The sequence below is a fragment of the Salvelinus fontinalis genome, chromosome 10 (genome assembly GCF_029448725.1).
Source record: "Salvelinus fontinalis isolate EN_2023a chromosome 10, ASM2944872v1, whole genome shotgun sequence".
Taxonomy (NCBI): Eukaryota; Metazoa; Chordata; class Actinopteri; order Salmoniformes; family Salmonidae; genus Salvelinus; species Salvelinus fontinalis.
In genome coordinates, this window is record NC_074674.1 from 15,701,458 (window position 1) to 15,729,104 (window position 27,647).

At 42.8% G+C, this 27,647-nt stretch overlaps 2 protein-coding genes across 4 annotated transcripts in view; one reads left to right on the top strand and one right to left on the bottom strand.

Annotated features, from left to right (window-relative positions):
- The window catches only part of LOC129863695 (probable global transcription activator SNF2L2), a 56,793-nt gene that overhangs the window by 4,116 nt on the left and 25,030 nt on the right, over nucleotides 1–27,647 (top strand). The window contains exon 1 of one of the 3 annotated variants that reach the window (XM_055935865.1): nucleotides 26,880–27,538. The exons of 1 other annotated variant lie outside the window; for it this stretch is intronic. In XM_055935865.1, coding sequence (XP_055791840.1) covers nucleotides 27,433–27,538 — 106 coding nt within the window. In that variant the 5' untranslated portion in view covers nucleotides 26,880–27,432. Of the gene's footprint in view, nucleotides 1–26,879; nucleotides 27,539–27,647 lie in introns of those variants that run through there. One more of the 3 variants, XM_055935864.1, reaches the window with a different exon arrangement.
- Nucleotides 733–4,860, bottom strand: LOC129863694 (dnaJ homolog subfamily B member 5-like). The gene is made up of 4 exons (XM_055935860.1): nucleotides 4,641–4,860; nucleotides 3,374–3,626; nucleotides 2,467–3,029; nucleotides 733–1,623 (listed from the first exon to the last, which is right to left on the bottom strand). Exons 1-4 carry the CDS (start codon nucleotides 4,737–4,739, stop codon nucleotides 1,390–1,392), a joined length of 1,149 nt encoding a protein of 382 aa, XP_055791835.1. The 5' UTR covers nucleotides 4,740–4,860; the 3' UTR covers nucleotides 733–1,389.

Below are 27,647 nucleotides of genomic sequence, written 5' to 3' on the forward strand. Positions count from 1 at the left end.
GAATGAGAGAGAGATACAGTACCAGTCAAAAGTTTGCACACACCTACTCATTCAAGGGTTTTTCTTTATTTTTTACTATTTTGAACATTTTAGAATACTAGTGAAGACATTAACACTTGGAATCATGATAATAATAATGCACGGCCCCATGTCGCAAGGATCTACACACAATTCCTGGAAGCTGAAAATGTCCCAGTTCTTCCATAGCCTGCATAATCACCAGACATGTCACCCATTGAGCATGTTTGGGATGCTCTGGATCGACGTGTACGACAGCGTGTTCCAATATCCAGCAACTTCACACAGCCATTGAAGAGCGGGACAACATTCCTCAGGCCACAATCAACAGCCTGATCAACTCCACGCGAAGGAGATGTGCTGGGCTGCATGAGGCAAATGTTGGTCACACCAGATACTGACTGGTTTTCTGATCCATGCCTGTACCTTTTTTTAAGGTATCTGTGACCAACAGATGCATATCTGTATTCACAGTCATGTGAAATCAATAGATTAGGGCTTAATGAATTTATTTCAATTGACTGTTTTCCTTATATGAACTGTAACTCAGTAAACTCTTTGAAATTGCATGCTGAATGTAATTTTTGTTTTGCTCAGTGTATTTCATATTTTTCTAATTTCCTTTTGTGATATGGACATGCTTATTCTTATTCTGAATCATAGTTCATGACCAGTGCTGCACATTTTAATATAATAAAACACAAAAACATGTAATTAAAATTCAGGTATTTTCATTTATTCAACATGCTTTTCTTTGTCCATTTGTCAATTTAGAATAATACATTAACATCTGGTATAAGTTAAAGCACAAATATATACACAAACGTTTCAAATGATTCAGTTGAACATTTGACAAATTCATCTCTTTTAGAGACAGTTAGAACTATATTTGTACATTAGTACAGTCTTGTACACAAGTACATATTTGTTATTGTAATAAATCAATGTAAAAGTGCAGTCATATGAACACCATACAACTGGTAGAATCATTTTGCCACGTGGCAATCAACTACCTCAGGTTTCTCTAATGAGTCAAATGACTCTATTGGCATACCAAATTCTTGCTATAGGCAACACAGTAAGAGTACCTCTACCCTTTTTCATTCAAGAGAAAGGCTAGTCAGTCAGTCAGAAAACATGCCCAGACACTCAGGAGTCCATTTACCAGTTAAACTGTAAACCTTTTCCACTGTGGCATTGTAGATGACGAATAGTGCCTATAATCAAAAAGGTATATATGTTTTTTAAAGATTCCATTCCTGCCATTGTCTCTAAACCAAGCATAGGGAGAAGCTGTGCTGGATTGTCATAGCACCTAGCAAGGCTGTGATTGTATCGGCTAGCTGTGGTGGTCGTTAGCACGATAGCATGTTAGCACCCAATGAGGCTGTGTTTGATGATCTCTTTGGACTGGGGAGGGATCCTGTCAGGGAAGGCCACCTGGAACTCCACCACCAGGTCGCCACGTGTGGTGGGGGTCTTGGCGTGGGGCAGCCCCTCGCCCCTCAGCCGCCGGATGGCGCCGGGCTTGATGACGTCACTGCACGGTAGTGGCATCGTCCTGTTGTCAAGGGTGGGGACGTTGACTGTGCATCCACATAGAGCCTGGAGAGAGTGAGGAAGACAGTATGTGTTAATCTTCCTCCTTTTCTGTTGAGAGCGTTTGGTTACATAACAGTGGAAGCAATCCCCATAACATAATTAGCTGCAGTTGGTACTTCTGAATGAATGTATGAAACTAACCAGGCCAATTTTCTTAAAGTGAGTGTTATATCAGACTCAAATGTGGAGCAATCTCCCCCCAAAGGCGATGCTTTGCTCTGTTATGCAACGATAAGTGTTACAAATGCTATACCAGTAATGTCCTCTCTATTCTGGCTGTGGGTGTTGGTACTCAACAGAGTGACTGAGTGAGGCCAGGGGAAGATGAAGAGGCGATGTTGAAGAGCCTGCAATGTCTGAACACTAGCATGCTAATCTGAGGAGCATAGGATGTGGGAGTGAGTGATTGTAAGCCAGAGAGAGAGGAAGCTAAAGGCTGGCACAGAACAGAGGAGTCAGTGGGGGAGCAAAGTGAAAGCAGTGTGAGGGAGCGGCTGACAGAGGCTATATTTAGCTACTGCTGATGCTGCTCTCTGTAGGTGCCGATGAGGTAAGTGAGGGGAGGTGTTGGTGTGCACTGTGTGTTATTGGGGGGTTGTTAGCTGGGCTAAGGACACGGTTGGAGCAGTGGGGGTTAGCTGAGAGGGGCTCTGAATAGAACAAAGTGTTCTCCCCTACAGCCACCAATTTGAGCCATTATCTAAAGTACGGAAGTGGCATACTTCAGCTATGCCTTGAAGCATTATGTTATACTGAAAGTATGGCAGTGCTGTACATCTGCTAATACTAACTGCATTATATAACCATATCAATGTTAAGTTGACACACAAGTTCACACAAACGTACTTCTTTGAGGCTGATCTTTGCCGTATAGACTAAGTTGGACCCGTCCCTCTTGTAGTGGGGGTGTTTCTTGTCCTTGAGGACGAAGGCCACGTCGGCGGGTATGCTATTGGCCGTCTCATCACCCTCTCTGGGAAAGGTGATCTTGGTACCCTCCTTCCATCCCTTTTTCACCACCACGTTCAGGACCTTGTCCTCGGTGCGAAGGCTGCGGCCATCTGGGTTGAGGCGGTGCCGCGTGATCTTCATGTGCTTCGAGCAGCCGTGGAACACCTCTTCCAGGGTCACCAGGAGGTCGTGCACCACCGCCACGCCCTGCCGTCGCCCGCCGCGAAGTTTCTCGCCGTTGGGGCCGTAGTTACCATGGTAACCGTCACCTTTACTGAAGGTGAAACGGTTAAAGGGTTTGAAAAGCTCCTCCTCGCCGTCGGGCCCGAAGAAGATGTCGAAGTGGTCGGAGCCCTGGAAGAATGTTGAGAAGGTCTCGTGGGCATCGCCGTGGTAACTATAGTGATGGGGGTTGTTCTCTTTGCCTGCCATGGACACCCCGCCTCCGTTCTTGAGACCTGAGACACAAAAGAAAAAAGACAACTGCAGTTAGTACAGTTCACTCAGGCAGAAGTGTGACCTTCCATCTTGTCTAATCTTGTATTCTTCTCCCACTCTGAGACAAAGTTCTTACTCGTTAAATTTAGCTCAACACTTCTGGAGGCTTGCTAAATTTATATATTGGCACTTTGAAGTTTGACAAACACTTTCTCGTCGCTGGCTGACTAATTTATCAACCTGTAGTCGTCTGCACTGCATGTGTTGGGCTGGCTCTCAGGGGGACCGGGTGCTGTAGATTTTTTGCTAGATGCAGCAGCACTTGCCGGTCAAATGACAAAGGGAAAGAAGGAAAGGCTCTCACCTTCTTCTCCAAACTGATCATAGATGACCCTTTTCTTGGAGTCGGTCAGAATCTCATAAGCTTCTGCAATCTCTTTAAACTTGTCCGCGGCGTCCGCAGCGCTGTTCTTGTCGGGGTGAAACTTCAGGGCCATCTTCCTGTACGCCTTCTTGATGTCGTCTTCGTTGGAGTCAGACTCGACACCCAGGACCTTGTAGAAATCCTTCCCCATAGGCCTGGACAGAACGGGTACCTCTTGGTCCTTCTGGTTCTCCTGGAGAAACAAGGTGGGAGAAGGAACACGTTAGAGATCTACTGCACACAGAATAGCCACGTTTTAAAAGGACAAATGTCTTTGCCTCAATGAAGCCATCGAAAGCCAGAGCTGGATAAGATGTCATAGAAAGAGAACCAACTCCCTGGGCTGTGGGCTATAAACTTCAACCACTCCTTATAGCGCTCTCACTCCCATGTCCATAATAATGCATTTCCAAGCACCAGGCAGCTTTATGACACCCAGCAGGTGTGACATTCAACAATTGATTGAGAATGACCCAGAGAAGTAGACTATGATTGTCAGCAAGCCTTCTGTGCTAGTACCAGTTTCAGAGGACACATACTTGGAATTGTCACCTGTCAGTCCTTTTGAATACAAATTACCACGACTTATTCTTTATTATTACATTTAGCCTGTGAAAATAGTATTGTGTGAAAACTAGCCCATGGCAAATGCAATTCAGGCTGGTTAAGTCTTCTAGACTGTAATGCAGATCTGTCTGTGCATCTAAATGCAGGCAACGTGACTATAGGGGGAACTCGTGTGTATGAGCATCTTGATGCAGACTGCACCTCCCACCACAGATGCCAGCTGAGCCCTGATTGGCTCAACTAGGCTACACTGTCTGCATTGGAATTAGGGGTACAAAGCATATACAGTAGGTTACTGGAGAACCCGTTGACTTTGTGCAAACTGCTCACACACAGTGTGTATAAGCTTTTAAAAATATATATAATTCCTTATTTTACCAGGTGAGTTGACTGAGAATACATTCTCATTTACAATAAAAGGAACATTAAATATTTTACACATCTATGCTTTAATCCGATAATATTCTCAGCAATGATACCACTAGTCTTTAAAGTCATGGTCAACTTTTTAATGGCACAACCATTAGGCACAATTTATGACATACATGAGTTTAACGGACATGGGCTACTTGCATTTGATACAATACATAACGATCTGTAAATTACAGAAATGTAGACACATTTCAAAAATATAACTTACCCCTGATGAAGAGCCCGAGCTGTCATTTCTGTTCATAACGCGGACCTTGCACTTTCCATTTTTGGTTTTCACTCCAAACTGGGTCCAGATCAGAACCATAGTGTTCGCTTATTGAGGAGCTCTCCGCTGTTTTTTTGGTGCTGAAAAGCTCTTAGCTGTTTTCGCTGTGGTTGGGCTGTTGGTTGACTGAGCGGCTGACTGCAGACTGTGCTAAATACTGCCGCGGCAGCCCTTTACTATACACTCAACACCCACGCAGCGTGACCGAGCTTTCCCCAAACCCGCCCATTTTCCTACGCACAAGAGGGAATTACCGTGCCTACCGATTCCTCCGCGAGACCATTGGCGTTCGCTTCATGATCATGCGGATGTAACCGCCTCCTTCTCCTTGTTGAGACTCGTTTCCGGGATTCTTAGCAGAAAGCTCACGAGCAGTCACGACCAGTGAGTTGAATCCTCAGAGCCGTCTAGGTTTGCCGATTGAAGAGAGTTTCTCAACTCCACGATGTGAAATGGAGTTGAGTGACATGTGGACGGACTGCACCTCCGACTACATCGAGTTGCTGTCACTCATGACTTAAATGTTTATGCTTTCCTTGCACCTACAGTATATTTGTCCTGTGTAAATGCGAGCTTGTCCGTAGTTTTGAAACTGTACCTGTACTTCTCCTGATTGTTATAGAGTTGTCAGTTGGATTTGAAAGCTAAAGTTAAAATAAATAAATAAAATTAACTGCCAAAATACAAACTACATCCCTATGCATGTGATCCATTCATCAGAGAAATCCATCTTCATTGTTTTTTAATCAATTACTCATATATATTTAAGTGATAATGCCAGAGAAGCCGGTGTTTGGGGGATATATTGGCACAGGTGTTGTTAGGCCCGAGACGAAGTCCTCCAAACACTGGCTTCGAGGTCATTATCACTTTTATACAACGGGTCACCAACATATTCAAATAATGATTTACACATTTTCATTGTGTACACCAGTGTATGGTTATGGAACAAAAAGCAGACACACGTGGCAATGCTTCCACTTCTATGATGCTCACCACAGCCAATGGGAGAGGTGGATTCTCCATCTTCCAGTGGATTCTCCCAGTCACTCGCAACAGGAAATGGGAGACAAATTTGGTCTGAACATGGAGAGTCAGCAGCGTCACGGGCTCTGGCTGGAGTAGAGCTCCACTACAACAGCGAGAGATGGTTCTAGAACGAAGTGAATCAGAAGATTATGTTCTATTCACTGTATTCTCAGCCTTCTCACTCTCCCATCCGCCCACGGGAACATTGGGACTGGTGGGACTTTGAGCTCGCTATTTCTCTCGCCTTTCTTGCTCTCCACACAGAGGAAATCACAGTTATTAATGCCTGTCCTGTCACACTGAGACTATGGCTGGAGGGGGACGGCAGGGGGGACAGCTAACGTGCCAAAGTGTACCAACAATACACACAGACAAACGTACAGAATTCATACACTCACATGCAGTCTCACTTCAGTACTTTATTTAGATCCAGTTTAAGCATTGTCATTATCGCGTGCTAGGGGCTGAATTGTCACTGGTCTACTTATGGGCTATGGAGCCGACATGAGTTCATGATACACAGGATATCACGCACAAACACATTGTTGTACAACACAGAATTCTTGTACACCTTTATTCTAGTCTGTGATTTGCCTGAGGGCCGATGTGTCCTGTTGATGTTCAATTGTTATCGAGGCCCCTGTATGCATTTTCAAAGAATCCTTCTTTTCAGATGTATTCCTCAACATTTACAATTCTAAAGGGTTAACAATCAATATGGCTGAACAGTCCAGCATAGCGTTGGCGAGGAGCCTACTTGAGGGTTTTTGTTTCCTGTTAGGCCTCCTCTCCCATAGATGTTTTATTTTCCCAGTGATGTTTCAGCTTCGCCTGAGACGACCGCTGTCCATGGTTCTGAAATCTCAAATCACCACTATTTGCTTGTTGTTTACATCAGACTTGCTGTGGACTGAGTCGCCACACCACTCTTAACAGGGCCTACCAAAATGAGATCACACTTACATTTTTCTAAAATGCCTGACTTTAGATCGTTGTCTCGGTACTGGTACCCATGTACAGTATATAGCCAAGTTATTGTTACTAATTGTGTATTTAGTCCTCGCGTTATTATTTTTCTATTTTTAAATTTGTCTCCGTTGTTGTAAGTAAACATTTCACTTAGTCTACACCCGTTTGTGAAGCATGTGACAAAGATACATTTATCATGACTCATGGCTAATGAGAAACTGAACATGTAAATATCAAAATCCCAGGAGTTTATCTTTCTTCCTCTGATCAGTGTTTAGACCTATGACAGATGAACAGATTATGGTGTGTGCGTGTTCCCCTTAAAAACACGCCACTTCGATACAAGTGACTTTTCATAGTAGGGTAGGTTAGCATTTTCGCTAACCCCAACCCTTAACCTAATTCTCCTAACCTGCTGTGTAAATTCTCCTATCCTGCTACGAAAAGTCATTGCTGTATCGAGCAGGTTTTTAGGGAGTCCCGTGTGTGTTTGTGTATGTGTGGCAAGTGCTGTCCTTCACAGGTTCAGCTCAGTCCACCACCTTCCCCCATGCTCATGTGGGAGTAGTAGGCAATGCTGGATCCTTGAGGTGGTGAGTTGCTGACAGTACATTCACAAAGGAAGTGACACTTCATCCCACTATCACAGACTGTCTGTCAGTCTATTCAGTCACTGAAAGGTTAGAGTCCAGTGTAATGTGATGTAGATCAGTAGTGTGTAGAATGGAGTAGAGCAGGGTTTGACAACTGATCCTGAAGTATCTGCTGGGTTCTCTCTTTTCCCTGTTGATCAGTTGATATCACTGAGTTTTTCCTAGTCACTGTGCTTCTGCCTCTGTATTTGCTTGCTCTTTGGGGTTTTAGGCTGGGCATCTGTAAATCACTTTGTGACAACTGCTGATGTAAAAAAGGGCTTAATAAAATACATTTGATAGATTGAGTGCAGAGAGTTTGTCTGGTTTTCCCAGTCTAAATCAGTTGCTGATGTTTGTCACGTGTGAGAATGGAAGCAGCAGACACTGTGTTCCCTGAGGAATCAGATCAGAACTACCCATCCTAAGAGACCGTGTGTTTGAAATTGTCCCCAGGCATGTGTTTTTAATGAGCGTGAAGTTCAGGAAATGGGGAGAGTGTTGAGGATGTGAGGAAGAGGACTAGCAAGAAATGGCTGTGAATGTTTTGTTGAGTAATACTTTTTTCTTTCTTCGTCCAACCCCTTGTCTCCTTTCCCTTCCATCCCCCTCCCATCTCTCACCTTTTTTTCCCGGTCTCCTTCAGCTCTCACACGTCTGGGAGTGTGACTCTGTCACAGCAGCTGGACCGTTTGAAAGTGTATCAAGGTTTAACGCACACACACAGACAAACACACACACACACATATTTGCATAGTTCATGCAGTCACATCACACTTGATATTGGGAGGAGAAATGGTGCAACAAAGAGAAGATTGTGGACGCGTTTGAGAGAATCTCTTACAAATGTGTATTTACATGCAGGTTTCCATGGACCCAGGTTTATTCAACAAAAGCAATAAGACACATAACGAAAATGTCAGATAAATGTAAAATTCTCTAAAGATCGACAACATTTTTATCCGTTCGAAGGGTGGATTCTAACTTTCTTTATTGGGATAAATGATGATGGAAACTGTTTTTTTTAAATAAATGATTGCCATATAATTCAATCAAATTTCAATCAAATGTATTTATAAAGCCCTTCTTACATCAGCTGATGTCACACAGTGCTGTACAGAAACCCAGCCTAAAACCCCAAACAGCAAGCACTGCAGGTGTAGAAGCACTGTGGCTAGGAAAAACTCCCTAGAAAGGCCGAAACCTAGAGAGGAACCAGGCTATGAGTGGTGGCCAATCCTCTTCTTTTCTAACAGAACATGGCCAAGAGGTTCAAATGTTCATAGATGACCAGCAGGGTCAAATAATAATAATCACAGTGGTTGTAGAGGGTGCAACAGGTCAGCAGCTCAGGAGTAAATGTCAGTTGTCTTTTCATATCTCTACAGCTTCTGCTGTCTCTAGAGAGTTGAAAACAGCAGGTCTGGGACAAGGTAGCACGTCCGGTGAACAGGTCAGTGTTCCAGAGCCGCAGGCAGAACAGTTGAAACTGGAGCAGCAGCACGACCGGGTGGACTGGGAACAGCAAGGAGTCAACAGGCCAGGTAGTCCTAGGGCTCAGGTCGGGGTCGAGAGAGAGAATTCTTAAATTCGCACAGGACACCGGATAAGACAGGAGAAATACTCCAGATATAACAGACTGACCCTAGCCCCCCGACACATGAACTATTGCAGCATAAATACTGGAGGCTGAGACAGGAGGTGTCGGGAGATACTGTGGCCCCGTTTGACGATACCCCTGGACAGGGCCAAACAGGCAGGATATAACCCCACCCATTTTGCCAAAGCACAGCCCCCACACCACTAGAGGGATATCTTCAACCACCAACTTACTATCCTGAGACAAGGCTGAGTATAGCCCACAAAGATCTCCCCCACGGCACGAACCCAAGGGGTTCATAATAAATAAATAATTAAGGTACTGGGGGCTATAAAGATTCACTCCACATTCCATTCTAAATGCCTACTGCTTGTGAAATCAAAAAGATTTTACTATGAAAATTGAGTAACACTTGACACCCACGAATCAATGTTCCCTCATTTTTTCAGCACTAAGCAAATTTCTGGTCCGCTGAGTGCAAACTTGATCTTTGTAAAGATTCTGTGTAACGCTTTTACTGTGAACACTGAGGCTGTACCCACTTTAAGTCCGTTTTTTAACAGTGGCCAAGTAGGCTACTGTGGCTAGTTAATCATAATGTAGGCCTACCAGAGTGGCCTAGCATCAAAAACAATGGAGAAAATGCATGCCGTAACATTTAACATGGAAACTGCTGTTCTATCATTCAGCCTACAGTAGCAGCCACTGTGTGGTGTTCAATGTAGGCCTACATTGTGCTTGACATTAACCTGTTAATCCACTTGTCCTTCAGACAAGGAGGTGACTGAAAATGTTGTTTGATGCAAGAAACCACTTTACAAAATAAAATGCATTATTATTCCCATACCATTTATTACAAAGAATCAGAAGAATGATGCTACCCTCGGCCTGTTGGCTACTTACCTTATTCAAGCCTGTCTCAAAATACAACACTGCCCATTTAAGGCTTGAATAAGAGCTCTTTAGCTGACTTGCTTTTCAATGACATCTAGAAATGCACGTTTTGTGCTCTTGTAGGAAGAAATCACTCCTCTATTGCTGACTACAAATGATTCAAACTGGGCTAATAACTCACTAACTGGCAAAATATATTACACAAATTGCATGTGGCTACATGCAGCTCTTGCTTTGATCTCAAAACAAGGCATCTACTCATGACCACAGCTGTAAACACAGTCCAGTTCAAAATAAATGGCACAGATCCATTCATGGCAATGGTCTATTTGCATGTAGGCCTACTGCAGCTCTGATTGATTATCCCTCACCGGTCTTTGTAGAGTATGGTATGGTCTGAGCTATGAGCAATAGAATCCTACTCCGATGAGTTGTGCCTACAACAACATCTCCTGCATAGTTCGTTTTGTTTCGGTATGTTGCATTGAAAGTGGCTAATATTGCGTCCATTCATTCACTGTTGCCACTGTAAAGGGAAACGTTGATAGTGTTAACAGGGAAAACTCTAGAAAGTTGAGTGAAGTTCAGTCTCGTGCTTCTCTCCGTGGGCTGATATTTACTTTCCGTTCTGCACGGCAGTCCTGGGAGCTGCATGCAGCTTGGAGGGAACGTTAGTCATAACCATGTCAATGTCATAACAGCTGCTGTAACTTGTCATAACATGGCCATAACACTCATGACCCATTTACACCTGTTGTGACATATTGCGTTATTTTATGGCTGGTTAAGACACTTACATACAGTGCATTCGAAAAGTATTCAAACCCCTTGACTTTTTCCACAATTTGTTACGTTACAGCCTTTTTCTGAAATTTATGGAAAATTGTATTTAATCAATCTGCACACAATACCCCATAATGACAAAGTGAAAACAGGTTTTAGACATTTTTACTAATGTATTAAAAGACTACAACTTGATTTCTACAACATGATTTGAATCCACCGGTGATAAATTCAATTGATTGGACATGATTTGGAAAGGCACACACCTGTCTATATAAGTTCCCACAGTTGACAGTGCATGTCAGAGCAAATACCAAGCTTCATGTCTGGAGGAAACCTGGCACCATCACTACGGTGAAGCATCATGCCGTGGGGATGCTTTTCAGGAACTGGGAGACTAGTCAGGATTGAGGGCAAGATGAACGGAGCAAAGTACAGAGAGATCCTTGATGAAAACCTGCTCCAGAGCACTCAGGACCTTAGACTGGGGCGAAGGTTCACCTTCCAGCAGGACAAAGACCCCAAGCACACAGCCAAGTCAACACAGGAGTGGCTTCGGGACAAGTCTCTGAATGTCCTTGAGTGGCCCAGCCAGAGCCCGGACTTGAACCCAATCAAAAATCTCTGGAGAGACCTGAAAATAGCTGTGCAGCGACGCTCTCCATCAAACTTGACAGAGTTTGAGAAGATCTGCAGAGAAGAATGGGAGAAACTCCACAAATACAGGTGTGCCAAGCTTGTAGCGTCAGACCCAAGAAGACTCGATGATGTAATTGCTGCCAAAGGGGCTTCAACAATGTACTGAGTAAAAGGTCTGAATACTTACACTACCTGTCAAAAGTTTGAACACCTCCTCATTCCAGAGTTTTTTCTTTATTTGTACTATTTCATACATTGTAGAATAATAGTGAAGACATCAAAATTATGAAATAACACATGGAATGGTGTAGTAACTAAAAAAGTGTTAAACAAATCCAAATATATTTGAGTTTCTTCGAAGTAGCCACCCTTTGCGTTGATGGCAGCTTTGCACACGCTTGGCATTCTGATAGGCCGATCACGTGCATGCCCTTATGTCAGTCATCAGTCAAAACAATGTTTTGAAGGTGTCTTGTCCTGCTCCTGAACTCTGCTCCTGCTTTCAGCCTCGTCATCAGCCACAGAGCATTGGGGCAGGTGCATGTCTGACATCAATTTGTGTGCAGTTACAATGATCATTTAATATGATCAATTTCAGAAAATGTTATAACGAACGAGTAGGCTATGGCGTAATGGAATGTTTTGCCTTGTGTGGTAGGTTTTATGGGTTTTGAGACGCTTTTATTGAGGTGTCGTGACAAGCCAAAAAATAACTACTATGGTAGGTTTTGTAGGTTTCAACACTCTTATTTAGGTGTCATAACCAGCCATAAAATAATACTATAAATTATGACAACAGGTCTAAATATGTCATGAGTGTTATGACCATGTTATGACATGTTGTCAATTGTTATGACATTGTTATGACTGTGTTAAAATGATTTTCATTGCAGAAAAAGGATTGTCTTGACTTTCAAAAATGCCTGAATTACTTTGCCTAGCGTTTCTGGTTGGCTGGATTCAAGTTTCGCCATCCAATTATTTCAGATCTACGGGAGTGCAAGTCTCACCACGGCACGGACCGTGGTGATACGTTGGCACATGAGAATTATTATAATATGTCAAATATTAGTAATTTCTTGCATGTGTCATTGTGTAGTTCATACATGCATAATCTATGTTCAGAATGACTGTTCTACCTCAATTAGCCACGAAATCCCTAGTTTAAAAGTGACTGTTTTCTGGAAGTTGTGCTGTGCCATTTTCCTTACATTTACCCCCACGTGGGCCAGCCCCCTACCAATTCCAATTTCAGCCCCTCAGTGAAAGAGAGCGAGAGAGAGAGCTGGCATGGTGCACATTTGTGACATAGTACCCCATTTTTGGGGACCATTTCTGTCTTGAGGGCGCTACTTTCAGATCTAATGGCTAAAAAGTATACAAAAGTACAGCTTCTCCAATGATAGGAATCTACCTCCGAGTGCAGAGGAGGAGAAGCCAGTGATGCACAGTACCTGAAATAGCCTGTTTTCGCTGGAAGAGGACTATATGAGAGCACCCTTTAACAACTCACTGTCTGAATTGCTGTGATGATCTCCTGCACTGTATATTCCTCTCAAAATCCCATTCAAATGTATCTCCCCATCTCCCGTCTAATCTAAGAAACATAATACGAAGCCAGGTAGTCTAGTTACAGATTGCTTTATACTGAACAAAAACATAAACGCAACATGTAAAGTGTTTGTCCCATATTTCATGAGCTGAAATAAGAGATTCCCGAAATGTTCCATACAAACAAAAAGCTTATTTTCTCAAATGATGGGCACTGTATAATGTATCTGTGACCAACAAATGTATATCTGTATTCCCAGTCATGTAAAATCCAGAGATTATGGCCTAATGAATTTATTTCACTGATTGTTTTCCTTATATGAACTGTAACTCAGTCAAATCTTTTGAAATTGTTGCATGCTGCGTATATTTTTTCAATTCATTTATCGTTAATGCAGTCTTTAGAGTGCTTATCAAAGCAAAATCCTTTTTTCTCACTACTATCTATATGTTTTTCTTATTAATACATTGCGTGTTGCCTTCCTCAAATGAAGGGGATGATGACTCAGTCTTTGCAAGAGGGAGGAAATCTGATTTCATTGGTCCTCAACTCGGAGCAGGTTAGTTCAGAAGGATTTGTTGCCATAGAAATTTACTTGGCTAAAAGGTGAGCCACTTTTGTATGACCGGTTATCCTGAGTTGAACTCGGTTGAGTTACCTCTAATTCCTCAAACCTGCTTCGGAGGATACCCCTCTGGCGGGAAAACGTCTGTATGCTATTGAGAACAGTAGAGGAAGCTGAAATGAATGAAGTCTGAGGTCTCGTGACTGTAACACTAGCCAAATAGCTATTGATATCCAAGCCAATATGTTTTCGAAATCCCAAACTCCAGCCTTGACTTTACTATCAATCGCTAACAACCGAGGCAGTCTGTGGATGGCTGTGGTTTCCGTGGTGGAAGGTGAGAGCGGACAGGCAGAAAGGCCAGGTGCATGCTGGTTACCCAAACTGAAAACAGATATGGTGGAAAAGGGGACTTAAGAGCAGATTCCAGATCAGGGGCCATATGCATCATGCATCTCAGAATAGGAGTTTATGATATAGCATCAGTTTTGTCTTTTAGATCATAATGAATAAGATTACGTAGACCGGAGGGACCTGGAATTCCTACTTTGAGACGCTTGATGAGTACGGCCCTGTTGATTTTTCTACTCTGTGACGTAACAGACTCACTTCAGAAAAGGATCTGGTTAGATAAGGATTTTCATACATTCATTCAGAATTACCACTGCAGCTAATTATGGTATGGAGTCGGCTGCTTGTACTGTAACCAAAAGCTCGGATCAGAAAAATAAATGCCAGAAGAGTAACTAAACAATCAATAATATTCAACTGTCTTTTTAAAAATGCCCTAATGTTTAGGCTGAAATGCTCTTTTTTGTAACTTATTAGACACGTACAGTTGAAGTCGGAAGTTTACATACACTTAGGTTGGAGTCGTTAAAATTCGTTTTTCAACCACTCCAAAAAATGCCTTGTTAACAAACTATAGTTTTGGCAAGTTGGTTAGGACATCTACTTTGTGAAGTCATTTTTCCAACAATTGTTTACAGACAGATTATTTCACTTATAATTCACTGCATCACAATTCCAAGTTGACTCTGCCTTTTAAACAGCTTGGAAAATTCCAGAAAATGATGTCATGGCTTTAGAAGCTTCTGATAGGCTAATTGACATAATTTGAGTCAATTGGAGGTGTACCTGTGGATGTATTTCAAGGCCTACCTTCAAACTCAGTGCAACTTTGCTTGACATCATGGGGAAATCAACAGAAATCAGCCAAGACATCAGAAAAAAATTGTAGACCTCCACAAGTCTGGTTCATCCTTGGGAGCAATTTTCAAATCCCTGAATGTACCACATTCATCTGTACAAACAATAGTATGCAAGTATAAACACCATGGGACCACGCAGCCGTCATACCACTCAGGAAGGAGACGCGTTCTGTCTCCTAGAGATGAACATACTTTGGTGCGAAAAGTGCAAATAAATCCCAGAGCAACAGCAAAGGACCTTGTGAAGATGCTGGAGGAAACAGGTACAAAAGTATCTACAGTAAAATGAGTCCTATATCGACATAACCTGAAAGGCCGCTCAGCAAGGGAGAAGCCACTGCTCCAAAACTGCCATAAAAAAAGCCAGTCTAAGGTTTGCAACTGCACATGGGGACAAAGATTGTACTTTTTGGAGAAATGTCCTCTGGTCTGATGAAAGAAAAATAGAACTGTTTGGACATAATGACCATCATTATGTTTGGAGGAATAAGGGGGAGGCTTGCAAGCCGAAGAACACTATCCCAACCTTGAAGCATGGGGGTGGCAGCATCATGTTGTGAGAGTGCTTTGCAGCAGGAGGGACTGGTGCACTTCACAAAATGGATGGCATCATGAGGCAGGAAAATCATGTGGATATATTGAAGCAAAATCTCAAGACATCAGTCAGGAAGCTTGGTCGCTAATGGGTCTTCCAAATGGACAATGACCCCAAGCATACTTCCAAAGTTGTAGCAAAATGGCTTAAGGACAACAAAGTCATGGTATTGGAGTGGCCATCACAAAGCTTTGACCTCAATCCTAGAATATTTGTGGGCAGAACTGAAAAAGTGTGTGCGAGCAAGGAGGCCTACAAACCTGACTCAGTTACATCAGCTTTGTCAGGAGGAATGGGCCAAAATTCATCCAACTTATTGTGGGAAGCTTGTGGAAGGCTACCCAAAACGTTTGACCCAAGTTAAACAATTTAAAGGCAATGCAACCAAATACTAATTGAGTGTATGTAAACTTCTGACCCACTGGGAATGTGATAAAGCTGAACTAAATCATTCTCTACTATTATTCTGACATTTCACATTCTTAAAATAAAGTGGTGATCCTAACTAACCTAAAACAGGGGACTTTTACTGGGATTAAATGTCAGGGACTGTGAAAAACTGAGTTTACATGTATTTGCCTAAGGTGTATGTAAACCTCCGACTTACATTTAACATTTTACATTTAAGTCATTTAGCAGACGCTCTTATCCAGAGCGACTTACAAATTGGAAAGTTCATACATATTCATCCTGGTCCCCCCGTGGGAATTGAACCCTGCTCCCCCCGTGGGGAGCAGGGTTCGACTTCAACTGTACACTGCATTCATAATGGGACAGCAGTACATTCAATGTTAACCGATGTCCACAGGCAGCCCGATTCTGATATTTTTTCCACTAATTGGTCTAATCACATCAGATCTTTCACATCAGCTCTTTTTTTAGAGCTGTTATGATTGGTCAAAAGACCAATTAGTGAAAAAAAGAATGGGCTGCTTGTGTAAACGCAGCCCACGAGACAACATTTCGACCCCACAGTGGAAACATTCTCCTAGTTCTCAACATTCTCATTCTCCAGCTCCTATTTTTTTTCGTGATGTAACTTTTATTATACCATTAATTATATCACTAAAGAGAATGTCCATTGGGATTGTTCATTAGTTTAGCCATTAAAACCAAGCTTTGTCTGTTGTATCTCAATCACCACCTCCACAGTCTGGGCTGGGGTTAAAGGTCGGGTGTACACTTTTCTGTGCGAGGAATTCTCTTACCGGAGACCACGCCAACAGTAGAGCACAGTACAGCGTGCAGGCAGATGGTTGGGAATGAAAGCAGCAGGGCTACAATGAAGATACCTCCGTTCCAGGTGCAGTCACAGCCATACACTTGACCCATGCCAACTGGCACTGCCACCAATAGCTGCACCAGGACGTAGTCACCAACAAGCAGGCTTTCACTGATTGTGGGTAAGATCTATTTTCCTTCATCCCAATGGGTAATGGTTAAGATTGGGAGATAAGCTGATCCGAGATCTGTGGTTACTGTTAACTTCTATCTCATGGTCATCCCTAGCCCGGATGGCAGATCTACTTTCAACCCATGTCAATCTGTGGTGAGTTTGTTGTCATAGGGCCCCATATAAAACAGAACCAGGTCTGGCTACCAGGCTAGGTCGTCTTCACTAGCTATCATAAACCTACATCCATTCAATAATCTCTTATTATAAGTCTAACTACCTGCTCTTATAATGTTCAGTGAAACCGTTTCACAGAAAATCCTTTCTTTGTACTATATCCGCAAGGATTATGTTTGACCTCTTTATGTTCCTTAGTTGTTTAAGTGTGAGAATCATCGAGAATATGTTGGAGAGGTTAAGAAACTTGGATGGTGCCGTCTTACCTGATTGGTTCTGCCAAGGTGGTGTTTAGATGAAGGGAGGATTTTGTGTTTAGGCTGTACTGTGTTGTTGGTTGAATTTTGTGAGCAACCATTTTGTGACCATGCTGTCTTGAAAACAGTTTTGGGGTGTGGCTGATTTGTTCTCAACGGTATGTGTTGAGTTTGACCATCAGTGAGTTTATTAATGTGTGACAATATTTAAGATGTTCGTTATAGAAAGCCGCTGCAATAATGTCCTTTTGTTTTCAGTTTGTTTGTTTGGAGAGGCTTTGCTGGTTTAAGGTCCAGGCAGTTAATTGGCAGCGCCCACCTATAAGGTGACAGGAAGATCACGTTAGTGTTTCAACCCACTCAAGTGACGCATCACTCCTAGGGAAGGCATGGAAGAGCACCAGTAAGCCAGTGACTCAGCCCCCGTAATAGGGTTAGAGGCAGAGAATCCCAGTGTAGAGAGAGGAGCCGGCCAGGCAGAGACTGCAAGGGAGGTTTGTCGCTCCAGTGCCTTTCCATTCAACTTCACACTCCTGGGCAGACTACACTCAATCATATGACCTACTGAAGAGATGAGTCTTCAGTAAAGACTTAAAGGTCGAGAACGAGTCTGTGTCTTTCACATGGATAGGCAGTCCATTCCATAAAAATTTTGCTTTATAGGAGAAAGCCCTTCCTCCAGCTGTTTGCTTAGAAATTCTAGGGACAGTAAGGAGGCCTGCGTCTTGTGACCGTAGCGTACGTGTAGGTATGTACGGGAGGACCAAATTGGAAGAATAGGTAGAAGCAAGCCGATGTAATGCGTTGTAGGTTAGCAGTAAGTCAGCATCAGCTGATGTCACAAAGTGCTGTACAGAACTCCCTAGAAAGGCCAGAACCTAGGAAGAAACCTAGAGAGGAACCAGGCTATGAGGGGTGGCCAGTCCTCTTCTGGCTGTGCCGGGTGGAGATTATAACAGAACATGGCCAAGACGTTCAAATGTTCATAGATGACCAGCAGGGTCTTATAATAATAATCACAGTGGTTGTAGAGGGTGCAACAGGTCAGCACCTCAGGAGTAAATGTCAGTTGGCTTTTCATAGCCGATCATTCAGAGTATCTCTACCGCTCCTGATGTCTCTAGAGAGTTTAAAACAGCAGGTTTGGGACAGGTAGCACGTCCGGTGAACAGGTCAGGGTTCCATAGCCGCAGGCAGAACAGTTGCAACTGGAGCAGCAGCACGACCAAGTGGACTGGGGACAGCAAGGAGTCATCAGGCTAGATAGTCCTGAGGCATGGTCCTAGGGTTCAGGTACTCCGAGAGAGAGAGAAAGAAAGAGAAATCGAGAGAGAATTAGAGAGCATACTTAAATTCACACAGGACACCGGATAGACAGGAGAAATACTCCAGATATAACAGACTGACCCCAGCATCCCGACACAAACTATTGTAGCATAACTACTGGAGGCTGAGACAGGAGGGGTCGGGAGACACGGTGGCGGAATACCTATGTAAGAATGCTGTTTATTGACTATAGCTCAGCATTCAACACCATAGTACCCTCCAAGCTCATCATTAGGCTTGAGGCCCTGGGTCTGAACCCCACCCTGTGAAACTGGGTCCTGGACTTCCTGACGGGCTGCCCCCAGGTGGTGAAGGTAGGAAAAACCACCTCCACTTAGCTGATCCTCAACACTGGGGCCCCACAAGGGTGTGTACTCAGCCCCCTCCTGTACTCCCTGTTCACCCATGACTGCGTGGCCTTGCACGCCTCCAACTCAATGATCAAGTTTGCAGACGACACAACAGTATTAGGCCTGATTACCAACAATGATGAGACAGCCTACAGGGAGGAAGTGAGGGCCCTGGGTGTGTGGTGCCAGAAAAATGACCTCTCACCCAACGTCAGCAAAACAAAGGAGTTGATCGTGGACTTCACGAAACAGCAGAGGGAGCACCCCCCTATCCACATCGACGGGACAGCAGTGTAGAAGGTGTCTGCAAAAACACTACAGTGAATTCTTTCGTATACTACATTAATTTCCGCAAAAACACTACAGTTTAACCTCTCTAGGGTATTTGGGACGGTAGCGTCTCACCTCGTCAACAGCCAGTGAAACTGCAGGGCGCCAAATTCAAAACAACAGAAATCCCATAATTAAAATTCCTCAAACATACATGTATTTTACAACATTTTAAAGATACACTTGTTGTAAATCCAGCCACAGTGTCCGATTTCAAAAAGTCTTTACGACGAAAGCAAACCAAACGATTATGTTTGGTCAGAGCCAAGTCACAGAAAAACACAGCCATATTTCCAGCCAAAGAGAGGAGTCACAAAAAGCAGAAATATAGATCAAATTAATCACTAACCTTTGATGATCTTCATCAGATGACACTCATAGGACTTCATGTTACACAATATGTTTTGTTCGGTAAAGTTCATATTTATATCCAAATATCTGAGTTTACATTGGCGCATTATGTTCAGTAGTTCCAAAACATCTGGTGATTTTGTAGAGAGCCACATCAATTTACAGAAATACTCACGAAAAACATTGCAAAAGGATAAAACTGTTATGCATGGAATTTTAGATCCACTTCTCTTTAATGCAACCGCTGTGTCAGATTTTTTTTAAACTTTATGGAAAAGCAAACCATGCAATAATCTGAGTATGGCGCTCAGATGACAAATCAACCCAAAGAGATATCCGCCATGTTGTGCAGTCAACAGAAGTCAGAAATAACATTATAAACATTCACTTACCTTTGATGATCTTCATCAGAATGCACTCCCAGGAAACCCAGTTCCACAATAAATGTTTGTTTTGTTCTATAACGTCCATAATTTATGTCCAAATTCCTCCTTGTTGTTCGCGCGTTCAGTACACAATCTAAACTCATGGCGCGTGTGCAAGTGCGGCGAATAGTACGGACGAAAAGTCCAAAAAGTTCCGTTACAGTCCGTAGAAACATGTCAAACGATGTATGGAATCAATCTTTAGGAGGTTTTTAACATAAATCTTCAATGTTCCAACCGGAGAATTCCTTTGTCTTCAGAAATGCGATGGAACGCAGCTAACTCTCACATGAACGCGCATGGTCAGCACATGGTCAGCTCGTGGCACTTTGGGACAGACCTTACTCAATCTCCTCTCATTCGCCCCCACTTCACAGTAGAAGCATCAAACAAGGTTCTACATACTGTTGACATCTAGTGGAAGCCTTAGGAAGTGCAACATGACCATTTCCACTGTATCTTGGATAAGAAAAGAGTTGAAAACCTACAAACCTCAGATTTCCCACTTCCTGGTTGGATTTTTTCTCAGGTGTTTGCCTGCCACATGAGTTCTGTTATATTCACAGACATCATTCAAACAGTTTTAGAAACTTCAGAGTGTTTTCTATCCAAATCTACTAATAATATGCATATCCTAGGATCTGGGCCTGAGTAGCAGGCAGTTTACTCTGGGCACGCTTTTCATCTGGACGAGAAAATACTGCCCCCTACCCCAAAGAAGTTAAATCAAATCAAATTGTATTTGTCACATGCGCCGAATACAACAGGTGTAGACCTTACAGTGAAATGTTTACTTACAAGCCCTTAACCAACAATGCAGTTTTAAGAAAATACCTACAAATTACAAATAAATAAGACATAAGAAAAAGATAAGAAAAACAAATAATTAAAGAGCAGCAGTAAATAACAATAGCGGGGTTATTTACAGGGGGTACCGGTTCAGAGTCAATGTGTCAGCGGGGGCACCGGTGTCGACGTAGTTGAGGTAATTATGTACGTAGTTGAGGTAATTATGTACGTAGTTGAGGTAATTATGTACGTAGTTGAGGTAATTATGTACATAGTTGAGGTAATTATGTACATAGTTGAGGTAATTATGTACATAGTTGAGGTAATTATGTACATAGTTGAGGTAATTATGTACATAGTTGAGGTAATTATGTACATAGTTGAGGCAATTATGTACATAGTTGAGGTAATTATGTACATAGTTGAGGTAATTATGTCCATAGTTGAGGTAATTATGTCCATAGTTGAGGTAATTATGTCCATAGTTGAGGTAATTATGTCCATAGTTGAGGTAATTATGTCCATAGTTGAGGTAATTATGTCCATAGTTGAGGTAATTATGTACATTGTTGAGGTAATTATGTAAATAGTTGAGGTAATTATGTGGCAGGAAGCTTGATCAAGACAAAGGAGATTATTGTGGACTACAGGAAAAGGAGGACCGAGCACACCCCCATTCTCATCGACGGGGCTATAGTGGAGCAGGTTGAGAGTTCCTTGGTGTCCACATCACCAATAAACTATCATGGTCCAAGCACACCAAGACAGTTGTGAAGAGGGCAAGACAAAACCTATTCCCCCTCAGGAGACTGAAAAGATTTGGCATGGGTCCTCAGATCCTCTAAAAGTTCAACAGCTGCACAATCGAGAACATCCTGACTGGTTGCATCACTACCTGGTATGGCAACTGCTCGACCTCAACCTTTTGCCATTTTATACATTTTAACACATTTAAAGGAACTAATTTTGTGGTCTTAAGTATGATACCATGTAATCTACATCTACATGGTACAATAATCACATGAAAGTAACTAATTAACTCCCTCCCTTGTAATGTAGATATGAATGTATTTGTGTATTTACTGGTATGTTTTTAATCATTGACTCTCGACCTCCCTCTAGTGCGTACGGCCCAGTACATCACTCTACGGCCCAGTACGTACGGCCCATCACTCTACGGCCCAGTGCGTACGGCCCAGTACATCACTCTAGGGTAGTGCGTACGGCCCAGTACATCACTCTACGGACCAGTACGTACGGCCCATCACTCTACGACCCAGTGCGTACGACCCATTACATCACTCTAGGGTAGTGCGTACGGCCCAGTATATCACTCTGCGGCCCAGTACGTACGGCCCATCACTCTACGTTCCAGTGCGTACGGCCCAGTACATCACTCTAGGGTAGTGCGTACGGCCCAGTACATCACTGATGCCAATCTTTTTTTTTTTTACGAAAAAAAAAAAAAACTTGAATCTTCCTGCCATCCAGGACCTCAATACCAGGCGGTGTCAGAGGAAGGCCCTAAGAATTGTCAAAGACTCCAGCCACCCTAGTCATAGACTGTTCTCTCTGCTACTGCACGGCAAGCGGTACCAGAGCTACAAGTCTAGGTCCAAGAGGCTTCTCAACAGCTTCTACCCCCAAGCCATAAGACTCCTGAACATCTAATCAAATAACTACCCAGACTATTTGCATTGCCCCCCCCCACCCCCTCTTTTACACTGCTGCTATTCTCTGTTTAGTATCTGTGCATAGTCACTTTAACCCTACCTACATGGTCATATTACCTCAATTACCTGGACTAACCGGTGCCCCCGCACATTGACTCTGTACCGGTACCCCCTGTATATAGCCTTGCTATTGTTATTTTACTGCTGCTCTTTAATTATTTGTAACTTTTACTTGTTATTTTTGACTTATCCATTTTTTACCTAACCCATATTTTTCTTAACTGCATTGTTGATTAACGGCTTGTAAGTAAGCATTTCACTGTAAGGTCTACACCTGTTGTATTCGGCGCATGTGACTAACATTTGATTTAATTTTATTTCAAATTTTGTTACGTTACAGCTTTATTCTAAAATGGATTCAATAAAAAATGTTCCTCATCAATCTACGAACAATACCCAATAACGACAAAGTGAGAACATTTTTTGCAAATGTCTTAACAGAAATAACTTATTTACATAAGTATTCCGACCCTTTGCTATGAGATTCGAAATTAAGCTCAGGTGCATTCTGTTTCCATTGATCATCCTTGATGTTTTTACAACTTGATTGGAATACACCTGTCGTAAATTCAATTGAATTGACATTATTTGGAAAGGCACACATCTTTCTATATAAGGTCCCACAGTTGACAGTGAATGTCAGAGCAAAAACCAAGTCATGAGGTTGAAGGAATTGTCCGTAGAGCTCCGAGACAAGATTGTGTCTAAGCACAGATCTGGGGAAGGGTGCCAAAAAATGTCTGCAGCATTGAAGGTCCCCAAAAATACAGTGGCCTCGATCATTGTTAAATGGAAGAACTTTGGAACCACCAAGACTTTTCCTAGAGCTGGCCGTCCGGCCAAACTGAGCAATCGGAGGGAGAAGGGCCTTGGTCAGGGAGGTGACCAAGAACCCGATGGTCACTCTGACAGAGCTCCAGAGTTCTTCTGTGGAGATGGGAGAACCTTCCAGAAGGACAACCATCTCTGCAGCACTCCACCAATCAGGCCTTTATGGTAGAGTGGCCAGACGGAAGCCACTCCTCAGTAAAAGGCACATGACAGCCTGCTTGGAGTTTGCCAAACGGCACCTAAAGGTCTCTCAGACCATGAGAAACAAGATTCTCTGGTCTGACGATACCAAGATTGAACTCTTTGGCCTGAATGCCAAGCATCACGTCTGGAGGAAACCTGGCACCATCCCTACGGTGAAGCATGGTGGTGGCAGCATCCGGATCGAAGGAAAGATGAACGTAGCAAAGTACAGAGAGATGAAAACCTGCTTGATAAAAACCTGCTCCAGAGAGCCTTAGGACCTCAGACTGAGGCGAATGTTCACCTTCTAACAGGACAACGACCCTAAGCACACAGCCAAGACAACGCAGAAGTGGCTTTAGCTAGAGTACAGACTTGAACCAGATCTAACGTCTCTGGAGAGACCTGAAAATAGCTGTGCAGCGATGCTCCCCATCCAACCAGACAGAGCTTGAAAGGATCTGCAGACAAAGAATGGGAGGAACTCCCCAAATACAGATGTGCCAAGCTTGTAGCGTCATACCCAAGAGGACTCAAGGCGGTAATAGCTGCCAAAGGTGCTTCAACAAAGTATTGAGTAAAGGGTCTGAATACTTATGTAAATGTGTGATATTTCAGTTTTTTATTTTTCATAAAAATGTTGACATTATGGGCTATTGTGTGTAGATTGATGGAAAATAACAATTTCATCCATTTTAGAATGAGGCTGGATCATACAAAAAGGTGGAAAATGTGAATGGGTTCTGAATACTTTCCAAATGCACTGTGTACTGTAGAACAACAGTACATCATGACCGACAGGTCTGGGTAAAGTTGATATATTTGTACCTGGCGCCACCAGCTGGAGCTTTCGGGTTGAACATCTTCAGAGGAACACACTGTGTGAGGAACAGAACTCCGTTAAGTTTTCTCCTGCTGGTGAATGGTCCCCGTGAGCAAAATTTTCAGCCCCTCTTGGAGTACGACGGCAGTGGAATTCAAAACTGGTTCTCTATTGTTAAAACCAACACATTTCTGAATTCCATTCCTTCGTCCTCCTAGGAAGGCTGAATATTTTCTCCTCTTCCGTTTGCTTGTCTCGTTCATGCACCTTGGTTCGAAGGCGAGGAAGTAGTTATAGCAAACAATCATATTTTGTGAATGTTCCTCATAGCATTTCTCTCAGTTGTAGGTTTTCACAGAAGTTTTCCAGTGGGTACAGTAGTATTGTCTCCAACAAACAATGAATCTGTAGCCCTCACCTAATCGTCGTTGTCTAAATCGTTTTCTCTCCTTCAGACGCTAATAGAGATTGAGGGCAACTCTGTAGCAATGTAACTTGAAGTGAGAATGCAACAAACTTTTAAGCAAACCTCCCATTGTCATGAACTAGTCACGGTTAACACAGTGGAGCCGATTAGACTACCTTGTTACCCTCTCATACCCCTGTCACCGAAATAAATCGCTTACATTTGGAATCGATACATTTTTGGACTCATTAATTATATACTGTAAACCTATTGATTCTGGAAGAATATGACTTATAAACGCCAAAATACAAGCTTGTTTTACTCCAATGTTCCTAAACAAACACTGAATAGCCTCAAAACATAGTTAAAACAATTTAGCCCTTGCATCCATAGCTCTGTTTCGAGGCCCATCCCTCAACTTTTTGCCAAAACACAGACGGGGATGACTGCTTTGCTATTGTTTCAATGAAGGATTCTATCTTAAAAGAGCGACTGCCTCTAAAAAAACAACTTCTAATTTTGAAAATGGCCTATGTGGGATCGATATGAGTCAAACTTTTATTCTAGTGTAAAAATGTACTACAACGTGTAATATGATAATTTTGATCATAAAGTCAGTCTCGTCCAAAATGAGGATTTGTGAGATGATAGGAAATAATGGTATGTCACGGAATGAATGAATCAAGGGTACTGTAACAGTTTTCCCAGGGTTTATTTTCATTCCTGCCCACAGCTGGCTGCACCCAGATACATGTAATTATCAATTCGGAGTGCAGCTGCACTTAACCCAATCATAATGCACATGGTCAATTTGGTTTGACATTAGATATCCCCATGGGGCTACTTAGGGACCATCATTAAATTACCCAATGTGTAAATAGGCTAATATTCTAAAAGGGCAATAGCAAAAAAATTCAATGACTTAAAAATCTTAAAACCAACTATAAATTGTAGAAATTCATATACACATTTTTAAAGCATTTAATGAGACAACTAAGATGCGCAACATGAAAATATTGTCCCATTTACGTTGTGTAATTTATTGACGGCCCCTAATGATCCCCAGAGATAGGCTATCCAAAGTCAAACCACCTTTGCCACGGTTGCACATCACCCGGCTGTAGCTAATTAGCTAAATTATTTGGCTAACTCTTACCACCTGGGAACACATACACAAGGTACCCACATCAAACCACACCCCGCGAAATCAACTCAGGTTTAATTCAGCCATGGCCTCCAGCATTTCTTAAAGACATGCTCCGAAACTTTGGCGACTACTAAGTATTTTTTAAACCTCCCGCTTTGGACTGGGTGTGTTACTATGTAGTTCATACATGCATAATCTATAAGCAGAATTACTGTCTTAACTCATAAAATTTGCCACGAAATCCCTAGTTTGAAAGCAAATGTTCGTCTGGAGGGTGCGCTGCTCCATTGTCCCTCTATTTTCCCCCACTTGAGCCAGCCCCCTAGCGATTCAAATTCAACCAATGAGCTTCAGTCCCTCTTCAATTGAGTGACAGCTAGCAAGGGGCACATCATGCACACACAGCATAGCGAGAGAGAGCGGTGACGTGGTGCACATATCTGCACATATGTGACACAGTACGCAATTTCCGGGGACTAATTTCCTCTCCAAAACATTCTCCTATTATGCCTGTGAGCTCATGCCTCGCCATCCCTCCTCCAGAACTGACAACCTGACCCCCCCCCCCCCCCCCACCACTAGGACATATTCAATCCCTTCCACTGTTCTCCAAAACGCTGAGAAATCTTTCACCCTAACAGTGAAATGTGTCTGAACATTTGGAAATAATTGAGGGGGATATATAGTTTCCCATCGTTAAAACGGAGGGATTAAATTAGATGAAGCAGATACTCCTCATTCATCTCCATCCTAGGCTGTGTCCCAAATGGCACCCTATTACATATATATACAGTATTAGGAATATAGTACAAAACTATGTAGCCCATACGGTTCTGGTTAAAAGAAGTGCACTACATAGGGACGCATGCTGTTCAGGACTCACCTCTACATCTCCGCCTAATACTACATGCTACCCAATCCTCCCCGGGATCCAGACCCCCATTCCATCCACTTCTGTCTGTAGAGTTGTCCTTCAGAAGAAGAAAAAATCTCTCTATAAAACTATCACGTGAACTTCCCCTGATCCTTGATGACTTTGTAAACTCTGAATGTATTGAAGTCTTTAGGGTGAGGTGTTTGAGGGGGTCTAGGGAGCGTGGTGAGAGAAGATCTGTGATTGACGTGTGTGTGTGTGTGTGTGTGTGTGTGTGTGTGTGTGTGTGTGTGTGTGTGTGTGTGAGCACCTTTGTGTGTGTGCTTGTGTGTGTCTTCTCATCCCGAATGTGTGTGAACCATGTAATATTATCGTTGTCTGAAATCATGTACATTTGGTTCTTTTCTGGTTGTCTTCAGGCCGCCTTGAGCGTGTGATTTCCCCAGCTCAGTGATGGAATACATTAGTGCCTATGAGGTCCATAATCAAAATGGGATGTTGCTATGGTAACACGCAGCAGTGGAAAATGTTGTTTTGAGCAAGTGGTGATCTCAGCGAGATAAAAATAAAATGATATCTCTGTCTCACTGGAATGAACACGTCTAGACGGCGTTACTCATACACACAGATCAATATTTGATATAAAACCATCTCTTCACAGCATTGATTTGATATTGATCGTCTCGCTCACATCAAATTCCCTTTTCCTGTTTAATCGCCCCCGTTGTCAAGGTGAGGACAGGACCATGTAAGGGGACTATTACCACACACACAAAAATATATAAAAAATATATATCTAATTTCAAGATGGAGCAATAATAAGACCAGTAGCCTGAAGTGGCGTATTGGCCAAATGATGTAATGTTCTATGCAGCACAGACACAGACAGTCTGGAATAGCAGCTCATTCCTGGATCAGGACACATGCTGTTGAATGTGAGGACAATGATTATGATGAAGATTTTGCTGAAAAATGTAAGTCCGATCCAAATCTAAAATCTTTCCATGTCTGACCTTTGCTGAGTTCATATCAACAGGTTCTGTTCGGACAACCCTTGAACTACTACCTTTTTTTTGCAAGCAT

What these genes read in the sequence shown, in the direction of transcription:
- LOC129863694 (XM_055935860.1), bottom strand. Translation starts at nt 4,739, where the DNA reads ATGGTTCTGATCTGGACCCAGTTTGGAGTGAAAACCAAAAATGGAAAG. An exon ending in GCTCGGGCTCTTCATCAGGG is followed by an intron (nt 3,627 to 4,640) that starts GTAAGTTATATT and finishes TTGTTTCTCCAG; the next exon opens with GAGAACCAGAAGGACCAAGA. An exon ending in CAAAGATCAGCCTCAAAGAA is followed by an intron (nt 1,624 to 2,466) that starts GTACGTTTGTGT and finishes CACTCTCTCCAG; the next exon opens with GCTCTATGTGGATGCACAGT.